Source organism: Bos indicus x Bos taurus, chromosome 16 (assembly GCF_003369695.1).
Source record: "Bos indicus x Bos taurus breed Angus x Brahman F1 hybrid chromosome 16, Bos_hybrid_MaternalHap_v2.0, whole genome shotgun sequence".
In the NCBI taxonomy this organism is placed as follows: Eukaryota; Metazoa; Chordata; class Mammalia; order Artiodactyla; family Bovidae; genus Bos; species Bos indicus x Bos taurus.
Window position 1 is genome coordinate 46,833,989 of NC_040091.1, and position 10,296 is coordinate 46,844,284.

At 53.2% G+C, this 10,296-nt stretch overlaps 1 protein-coding gene across 6 annotated transcripts in view; it reads left to right on the forward strand.

The window, feature by feature from the left end:
- Positions 1-9,493, forward strand: part of NPHP4 (nephrocystin 4) — a 138,284-nt gene extending 128,791 nt beyond the window's left edge. For 5 of the 6 annotated variants that reach the window (XM_027565081.1, XM_027565077.1, XM_027565082.1 and 2 more), the window contains 7 exons: positions 4,497-4,653; positions 5,159-5,244; positions 5,785-5,870; positions 6,939-7,110; positions 7,701-7,880; positions 8,138-8,281; positions 8,931-9,493. In XM_027565081.1, coding sequence (XP_027420882.1) covers positions 4,497-4,653; positions 5,159-5,244; positions 5,785-5,870; positions 6,939-7,110; positions 7,701-7,880; positions 8,138-8,281; positions 8,931-9,071 — 966 coding nt within the window. In that variant the 3' untranslated portion in view covers positions 9,072-9,493. Of the gene's footprint in view, positions 1-4,496; positions 4,654-5,158; positions 5,245-5,784; positions 5,871-6,938; positions 7,111-7,622; positions 7,881-8,137; positions 8,282-8,930 lie in introns of those variants that run through there. The other variant, XR_003514948.1, reaches the window with a different exon arrangement.
- The last annotated feature ends 803 nt before the right edge of the window (positions 9,494-10,296 follow it).

The following is a 10,296-nucleotide window of genomic DNA, read 5'->3' on the forward strand; positions in this document are numbered from 1 at the left end:
GGCTCAGCTGGTAAAACATCCACCTGCAATGTGGGAGACCTGGGTTGAGGGGATCCCCTGGAGAAGGGAAAGACTACCCTTTCCAGTATTCTGGCCTGGAGAATTCCATGGGGTCACAAAGAGTCGAACATGACTGAGTGGCTTTCCAAAAACAAATGCCTTTTGAAAGTAAATGAAAGGAAAAACAAGAACACTTTTGCCCTGCCACTTGCCCCGAGAACAGATTTCCAAGACTGAGAACCTGGCTGCCTTGTGTCCCTGAGTCTCCCTGTCAGGGGGCAGTCCTGTGCCCATGACCTGTGACCCAGGAAAATTTGCTGTATTTTATTTAAACATGGAGCCACAGCTTTGCCTTTGTCTAAGGAATGTGTTGGAGAAGGCGATGGCACCCCACTCCAGTACTCTTGCCTGGAAAATCCCATGGATGGAGGAGCCTGGTGGGCTGCAGTCCATGGGGTTGCGAAGAGTCGGACACGACTGAGCGACTTCACTTTCACTTTTCACTTTCATGCATCGGAGAAGGAAATGGCAACCCACTCCAGTGTTCTTGCCTGGGGAGTCCCAGGGATGGGGGAGCCTGGTGGGCAGCCGTCTATGGGGTTACACAGAGTCGGACATGACTGAAGCGACTTAACAACAACAACAACAACAAGGAATGTGTCAACTTCTTAGTTAGGGCTAGAAATAAATCTGAGAGGCTAATTTTTCCTTACGTGAATTTGGAGTTTTAAAACAAATCCCAGACACCTTATGAGTTTACTCATAATTACTTCCGTATGTATCTCTAAACTGATAAGGACTAATTTTTTAAGCTGGCTTTGTGCCATCATCACTGCCCCCAGATTAGCAGCAGGTCCTCGGGATGGCCCAATGTCCAGTCCGTGCTTGCTCATCTTTTTGGGGATGGTCTGTGGAAGCTGGGGTTCACTGTCCTCGGCACTCTGTCCCTGGAGTCACTGGGGGTGGGCCGGCCACCCTGGGCCAGCCTCACTGGGCTGATTGTAGCCTCACGTGCAGAGGCTGAGGCAGCTGGCTGTTCCTGGTGGCTAATGTGTCCACTAAAAGCCCACTGTCCACACCCGTTATTCCATCAGGGTGGAAAATGGTGAAACTCCATTTCTCTCATTGTTCCTGTACTTACTGCTCATGATTCTTCTATAAATAAGAACTTCTCCCGTCAGCAGTTTGGTTACCCTGAAATATATCTTATAGCTCCTGTGCCTTTTTAAAAAAAATTATTTATTGTTGTGCCTTTATTTATTTATTTATTTTTTTGAAAACAGAAATACCTTTTTTTTTTTTAACTTTACAATATTGTATTGGTGTTGCCATATATCAACATGAATCCGCCACAGGTATACATGTGTTCATTATCCTGAACCCTCCTCCCTCCTCCCTCCCCGTACCATCCCTCTGGGTCATCCCAGTGCACCAGCTCACAGAGACTGAACAAGTGAGCCTAAAAAAAAAAAAAAAAAAGTGTCCACCACCGCCCTCTTTGTGTCAGGGCGGAAATCAGACACTGAAGAGACCAGCAAACAGAAGAAGCTAAAACAGAGGGAACCGACTTGGAAGTGACAGGTGATACTGGATGCCTTTTTTTATTTTGAAATAATCTCAAACTTGGAGTTATAAGAATAGTGCAAAGAATTGCCATGTCTTATTTACTCAGATTCCTAGTTGTTGACATTTTACCTTCGCCTTATCATTTTGTGTCTATATTTATCCATATATTTTTTTTTCCTGAGCACTTTGAGAATAAGTTATGTGCAAAATGCCCAGTTGCTCCTTGAAACTTAGAATTTGTATGTCCTGAAAATAAGGATACTCTACTCCACAACCACAGTTGTCCAGTCGCCAAGCCCTGTCCAACACTTTGCAACCCCATGGACTGCAGCAAGCTAGGCTCCCTTGTCCTTCACTGTCTCCTGGAGTTTGCTCAAACTCATGTCCATTGAGTGGGTGATGCTGTCTAATCATCTTATCCTCTGCTGCCGCCTTCTCCTTTTGCCTTCAGTCTTTCCCAGTATCACAGTCTTTTCCAGTGAGTTGGCTTTTTGCATCAGGTGGCCAAAATACTGGAGCTTTAGCTTCAGTGTCAGTCCTTCCAGTGAATATTCAGGGTTGATTTCCTTTGGATTGACTGGTTTGATCTCCTTGTTGTCCAAGGAATTCTCAAGAGTCTTCTCCACACCACAACTCAAAAGCATCAATTCTTCAGTGCTCAGCCTTGGAAAATCAGAAAATTGACACTGATACAATTTCATCATAGGCCTGGATTGCATTTTCCAAATATCCCAACCCTGGACCCCTCACCCGCCTGGGGTCCCACGGTGCGTCAGGTGGTCCCACCCAGTTTTTCTCACCTTCCACAGCCTCAGTACTTTGGATGCACAAAGGCCAGTTCTTCCACCTGCCCCTCAGTCTGGTTTGTCTGGTGTTCGCGAGTCAGTGGGTTCAGGCTGTGCCTCCAGGGCTGGACGAGCACAGATGGTCTGCTGTGTTCTTCTCAGAGCCTCTGATCGGGAGGGACACAATGTCGATTTGTTCTATTTCCAGTGATGTTAATTTAATGTCTTACTTGGTTAAGATGGTGTCTGCCAGGCTCCTTCAATGTAAAATTAATTCACAAGTATTTTATAGATGATAAGTAGAACTATAGTGTTTTGTCAGGAGATACTCTGATTATGTCAATATTTGAGTTTTGTCAGGAGATACTCAGACTATGTCAATATCTTGTTCCTCATGCAACTTCTGCTGCTAGTTTTCATATCCACTGATGATTCTTTTTTTTTAATTGAAGTATAGTCAACTTACAGTGTTGTGCCAATCTCTGCTGTACAGCAGAGTGACTCAGTTTTACACATACAGACATTCTTTTTAAAATAATTCTCCCCTGATGACTCTTGCGTGATGGTTGGCTGTCGGTGACTTTCAGATTCGATCATCCCTTCTACGTTCTAAGTGACCAGGCAGGACTTTGCCTCCCTCCATTCATTCCTGTAGTTTATTCGGCACCATTCTGGAGCGTGAATTCTTTTTTCGTTCAGCAGGTGGTCATTTGTCACTGTCTTTCTCTGTTTTACTGCTCATCCACCAGGGGCTTCTGCTTTGAGCTGGCCCCTGTGTCCTTTTGACAGGTCCCTGCCATCATTGGATCTCTTCCTTAGTGCCCGGCACATGAGATGTTCCGTCTTGAATCATCTTAGACTTTCTGCTCTGTGTCTGGATCAGCCAGTTATCTAAGGTTCCTGTTAGTGGAGAACGGTGTTTAGAAACTAAGGTCTGGTGCTGGGTGTGCTCATTATGACTGGGGTGCCCTTGCTCCTGATCCCTCTGAACAGATCCTCGGGCTAAAAAACAGTCGGTCATTGTAGAGCTAAAAGTCCCAGAATAGCAGTGAATTTCCAGCAGGAGTGTCAGTGCACAGCTGCCAGGAATGTGGGTGCAGTGGTGGGGCTCCCCTCCCAGTGGATCATGAAGCCGGGTTAGCACATACAAAGCATGGAAACAGACTTGGGGACAGATGCATGGGGCAGTGGCTTTCAGGTGACCCTCCGAAAAGGTGGAGCCAACATGGAGTCACTTAAAGACCCGGAGGGAAGGGTGAAGACACACAAGGGATAGTGACCGCGCGTTCAGGAAGGGCTCCCTGGAGAGGGCGGCCGTGTGCTGGGGTCCAGAGGGTGGGCAGTGTGCACCTTGTGCCTGTCTCACACTCACGTGGCCTCATGGGCAGCTGTCCAGTTATCATGTGTCCAGTTACACATCTAAGCCTTCATAGTAAAACCCACAAAGTGGAGGAGCGACCTTTCCATGTGGAAGGTCTGTCTGGGGGGCCTGAGCTTTGTGCCGATGTGGGAAGGTTGTCCAGCTGCGGGGTTGACCGTGTGCTGCTCTCCATCCTGGCTCCCGAGAGCTTGCTGGGCTGGCTGAGTCCTGGAATAAAGACACTGGCTCCATCATCTCCCCAGTTAGAACCTCTCTTGGATACGTTTTTTTTTTTTTCAGTGAATAATGATTTTTTTTTAAAAAAGAAAGTTTGTAGCCATTTGGGTTTAGGCACAGCCCCCTTTTACCCTCTGGGGGATGTGCTGTGCTTCCCGCCTATGAGGGCCTGGTGGGGTTAGTGTCTAGATCTTCTAGAATGACTTCCCAGCACATGCAGGCAGCGGGAGCGTCGGAGGGGAACTCAGGGCTGCAGACCTTTCTCACTGGCCTTCTGAGCACTTCCCTTCCCTCCAGGAAGTGGCAGGAGCGGCAGCCGCATGTGGTCCACGTGTGTGGAGCCTGTGCTGGGCTGGTCCCCTTGGGTGGGCACCCACGACTGCAGACCCTGTGTGTCTGACTCTGCCTGCCCTTCCCACCTCCTGAGGGTGAGCAGACCCTATGGGGACCCCCACCCTGTCTGTCCAGAGAGGTGCCGTGCACGCAGCTGCCTGAGACCCCGTGTGCAGGTCCTGACCCTGCACTGCCCGCCCTCCGCTCTCCGGCAGGTCCTGTTCCGCGCGGGCAGCGGCAAGCCCCTGGCCGTGCTGTGCCTGACGGTGGAGCTGCAGCCTCACGTGGTGGACCAGGTCTTCCGCTTCCACCACCCGGAGCTCACCTTCCTGAAGAAAGCCATCCGCCTGCCACCCTGGCACACGCTTCCAGGCAAGGTCCCGCTCTCCCCACGGCCGGCCTGGGGCAGGTTCAGCAGGTGGAAAAGGCTTCTCCCGAGGGTGACAAGTATTCTTCCATCAACCCGGGATGCTCTTAAACAACCCAGCACCGCCTCCTGCCTGAGCGTTTGACACGGTGACCTTCTCTCGTCCCTCTTCAGTGGCAGGGTGCCCGTGGCCCTCGGATTCCATCCTGAAATCCACAGCCCGGGGAAGGTCTCCGGCCTCGGGTGTCGGGCTCTGTGCTGCCCTCCGTGTTGGGCCTGGGGATTCACCTGCTGATTCACTTCTCCCTGGTGCCTTCAGAACAGATCTGAGCCTTTGTATTTGGCTCCTGGCTCCATGGTACCCCCCAACTTCCTTTGGTTACTCCCTTGGGTGAGAAAGAAGCGCTGGTGTTCACACAGACAGCTGTGTCCCCTAGTGTGTTTCGTTAAGCACCTATGGGGGTCTTGGCTTTTGGGAAAAGACATTTGCTTTCATATTCCCCCCTCCAGGTGCCCCTGTAGGGACTTCCAGTGAGGACCCCCCTTTCCATGTTCGATGTAGTGACCCGAACATCATTTGTGAGACACAGAGTGTGGTAAGTTCTGTGGCCCTGCCCTCTCCAGGCCCTGCCTACCGTTTGCATCCCAAGTATCCTGCAGCCTCTTCATTTTAGGTTTTCACTGAAGTGGCTTGTTTCTAAGCTGCTAAAGGGCTATTTTGACATCCTCATGAGAGTTTTATGAATGAGTTTTCATTTTTCCTGCTAGCAGATCAGTTCCTTGATTATCTGAATTTAAATTAAAAAAAAATGCGTGAGGCAAACAGAATAAAGTGAGTGGTAATTAAGGCACTTATTAATTGCCATTGTGCAAGGATAACGGCCATAATTATGTTATGACTGGTTAGGAAATGGGATAAAATCTCCTGCAGAATATAATTATTAAACTCAATATGAAATCAAGAAGTTAAGGATTTTTCTCTTTTGCAGTGACAAAAATAATGAATTCTGACAAGTACAGAAAATTAAAAACCTGTTGGGGGAGGGGGCCCGGTTCACACCTGCATTTGCTTCCTGGGGACTTGGGGAGCTGGGGTTGGAGCCCAGTGTTGCTGTGATGCGCCCCTCTGTCGACAGGGCCCCGGGGAGCCCCGTGACGTGTTCCTGAAGGTGGCCAGTGGCCCTAGCCCAGAGGTCAAGGACTTCTTTGTCACCATCTACGTGTGAGCGTGTGGGCCCTGGTGGTGTGGAGGGTGGGGGTTGGTGAGGAGGCAGGCTGGGGACCGCTGGTGGCCCTGGAAGTGCCAGCCCTGTGGCTTCTACACTTGTGGTGAGGAGGCAGCTGGGGACCGCTGGTGGCCCTGGAAGTGCCAGCCCTGTGGCTTCTACACTTGTGGTGAGGAGGCGGGCTGGTGTTTGGCCACGTGAGCTGAGACTGGCTGAGGTCTTGCAAGGAGCTTCTGCTCAGCTGGCATTACCAGCTGGTGGGACGCTTCAGACCCAGGCAGGAGGCCACTTCTGCCGCAGCACGTGCCAGGATGGCCAGACAGCCTTGTCCCCATGACCCCTCCCAAGTCTCAGGGATGCAGGCTGTGGTCCTGCCTATCCCGCCCCCCAGGGAGATGGAAGGTGGTGTCATTTCCTGTGATGCCCAAGGACCCAGTGAAATGACCTCAGTCCCTTTCCCTCTCCCTGTGAATCATATCTCCCAGGCCTTGAGAGCCTTTAAAACCAGTACAGGCAAGCTGGAGGGTTTGCCTCAGCCTGTCTGGGAATGGGGAGGGTTGGAGAGTGTCTCTTGCACTGAGGGCCCACCCTAGCTGAGGGTCAGTGCCTGGCTTGCAGGTGCCATGTGGTGGCTAGAGTGTGGTCCTCATGATGGCTTGTGGGCAGGCGTCCCTGAGGCCCATTTACCACCAAGGGTCAGGGTCCCTGGCACCAGACAACTGGTGCAGAGCCGGGGCTCAGGCCCATGTGACCTCCGAGCCCACATCCTTGTCCATGCCGTGCTGTCCATGGGGTTTGCTCTAGGCCTGGTTTGGGGTTCTGCTGACCCAGGTACAAGTGTGCTGAAGCCCACGTTGCCACACATTTGGGGTCTCTGTTCAGGGTCAAGGCCACATAGAGGCCACAGCCCTGCCTGAGAGCCTCAGCCTCGGAGGAAAGGGGGCCATGGGGGTGACAGCACCTGGGCCGCACCTGCCCTCTTGGCCGCCTTCTCAGCCTCCTGGGGCTCCCCTCCCACAGTCAGTGTACTGTCCTCACTGACCGTGAATGGCTTCTGCCCACAGAGACCGCTGGTTAGCAACACCTGTCCAGACCTGGCAGGTCCACCTGCACTCGCTGCAGCGAGTGGACGTCTCCTGTATCACTGGCCAGAGGACCCGCCTGGCTCTCGTCCTCCGGGGGACGCAGACAGTTAGGAGAGTGCAGGCTTTCAGCTCACACCCCCAGGAGCTGACGGTATGGCCTTTGGGTGGGGGCTGTTGGGTTTCGAGGAGGTCCCCTGGGCCCTCCCTTCCTTGCCCACCTGGGGAGGGGATGGGAATGGCGCTGTGGCTCAGGGATTCCTGAAGGTCAATGGAGCCTTAGTTCACATCGCCTTTGTCAGATGTGCCTTCGTGGGATGACTGACTTATTTACAGACGCCCCAGGGCCAACTTGTAGAATTGCTGGGAGTATATATTACCATATTTATGGGAGTATATATTGTATATCACAGAAAGAATTAACTGTGACTCTGGAGTCAGTGTGGCCGCAATTGTGCATCTCGGTGATGGGATGATGCGGATGCCTCGCCCGAGACTGGGCTGGTTCAGCTTTTCTCTGCCGAGGCTGCTCCAGCACTTAGGGGTTCCTGCTGTAGGGGAAGGGATTCAACCCCAAAGATGGGGACATGGACTGTGCCCTGCTGGTACTGGTGCCAGTGGCACAGTTGACTTCATGCAGACTGGAGGGCTTCCTGCCCAGCACAGGTGGTCACCCCTGAACCGTTGTGCTCCCTGGGATGAAGCCCTCACCTCCTGACCCCCTGCTTCCCTGTCCCCTGGAAGACGGACCCCAGAGGTGTGTTCGTGCTGCCTCCTCACGGGGTGCAGGACTTGCATGTGAGTGTCAGGCCCTGCAGGCCGGGCAGCCGCTTCGCGCACCTCCACCTGGTTGACGTGGACGCCCACCAGCTGGTGGCCTCGTGGCTCCTGTGTCTCTCCTGCCGGCCGCCTCTCATCTCCAAGGTCTGATGTGGGATGTGGGGCCACGTGGCTGGGGTGGGGTGTCCCCTGATTGTCCCCTCGTCCCCTGACTTGGCCTGCCCAGTGGCTGGGGGTCTGGGGGTTGTTGGCTTCTGAACAGTGAGCCTCCTCGGCCAGGACCTCGGGAGGCTTGTCTGCTGTATTTATGGAGCCATCCAGTGTCTAGGGCCCCGAGCGCAGGGCAGGCTTGGGAAGTCACTGGAGAAGCAGCCAGGGGCCAACTCCTGCCCTCCCTGCAGGCCTTCGAGATAAAGCTGCCCGTGGGGAGCGGGAGGGGCGCCAATAAGCGCATCACCTACACCAATCCCTACCCCTCGCGGAGGGCCTACCGCCTGCACAGCGACCACCCCCACCTGCTGCAGTTCAAGGAGGACGCCTTCCAGGTGCGGACTGCTCAGGGGTGGGACCCTGCAGGGTGGGGGGCTCCAGGAAGTCCTGGGGAAAGCAGTCTGTGCTCCAGTGAGACGCCTGCAGTCCCCAGGGGCACCCCCGCTGAACTCTGCCTGGGCCTCTGACCCCACACCTAGGCCCCCACCTCCCCGGCAGTTTCACAGCAGTTTCATCCAGATTCTCTGGCAAGTGAGGCCTTGATCCACCGTGGCTATTTTAGGGAAAGTGAGCAGCGGCTCAGAGTGGATCAGTCTGTCAGTCAGGGGAGGGGGCTTAGTGATGTGTCTCCCAGGGACTTGGGAAGAGCGGCTGTCGGGGAGAGGGCTTGACAGTAACATGGGAGATTGGGTTCTGAATGTTCCTGTGTTTTCTGAAGCCTGCCAGCCTGGGGGTGGGGTGGGGTATGTGTGTGTATGTGTGTGTGTGCGTGCATGCGCGCACGTGTGTGTGTGTTTGCCTGTGTGAAAGCTGCTGGAAGAGAGAAGAGCCGGCGGAGGGGGCGGTGGGGCACAAGTATGGTGTGTGTGTGTGTGTGTGTGTGTGTGTGTTTGCCTCTGTGGAAGCTGCTAGCCTGGGGTGTGTGTGTGTGTTTGCCTGTGGAACCGGCGGGGTGGGCATGAGTATGGCAACATTTCTTTCCAGGTCGGGGGAGGCGAGACCTATACCATCGGCCTGCGGTTTGCGTCCCGTCAGAGAGCCGGGGAGGAAGAGATCCTGATTTACATCAACGACCACGAAGACAAAAACGAGGAGACCTTTTGCGTGAAGGTCATCTACCAGTAGAGGAGGGGGCTGTCCTGTCGCTCCCAGGGGGCACGGACAGCCTGCTCCTGTCCCAGGACTCTGCTCCGTGAACTCAGCCAAGGACTGGGGGGTCCCCACGTCCCGACCGTGTATGATGGTCCTGTCCTGTCCCGTCAGGCTGCTGCCAGGACCGACTGCATAGCAGTCCCATGGGAGATGTGAGTGCCCCAGTGGGCCCAGGCCGGTTTCTCTCTGTGGCACACGGGCGTCGTCACCGTCTATGACGTTAGGATTTGCTCTCAGCGAGATGTATTTTATGAATTATTTTAAATGATAAATTATGCTTTTTTACTGAGATTTATACAAACACTATATTGTTTGATATGTAATATTTTTTTATACTGGTATTATTTCACATCTTTTAAAAAAACTACAAAAATACAAAACTTTTACACATTTTCTCTTTTGGCAGTTTTGTGTTTTTCTGCTGTTTTCACCTTTGTCAGAGGTTTTATGTCCACAGAGTAAGCTTGGTTTTCCGTCGGTTGATGTGGCCAAGGGCTGTCAGGTGGCCCATGGCTTGTGGCCTCTGGGAAAGTCTGCTTGGCCCTGACCTGAGGGGAGGGTAGCGCTGACCTCTGCCTCTGCTCTGATTCTGGTCCCTCTGCTTTCCCGTGAGGCCTTGTGATGACCCTGGACTTAACTTGAAGAGTCCAGGACAACCATTCTATCTCAAGATCCTTAATTCCATCCTTTGGACCACACGAGGTCACCTAGTCATGTCTTCCAGGGATCAGGTCAGCCTGGGTTGGTGCACATTATTCTGCCCACTCCCATCCCAGTGCTTGTGTAGACAAAAGAACTGAGTTTACAATGTGAGAACCCCACAGAGGACGTCCCTGGCTGTTGTTTAGATTCTCCAAGCTGTCTTTTCAAGGGCAGCCCCTGCGTTTTGCATGCCCGCTGCACACGCGGCAGGATCTCGGCTCGTCCATGCAGGCCAGTCCAGGCCCAGGCCTCGTCACCAGGGACCAGGCCCTGGTGAGGAGTGCATTTCAGGAAGGAAGGTGGTCTGGAGCCTAGTTGCTTTCTGTCCTGGGGGCCAAGGAGGTGGAGGAGGAGGAAGTGGGGAGGGGGTGTACCGTTGGGGGTGGTGGGGGTGGGCATAGGATCCTTCACTTTCATCTCCTCCCATTTCCAGATGCTTTTTTTAAAGTCTGAAAAGCAGGTTCTCTACACACCTGAGGAGCTTTCCTTTGCCTTT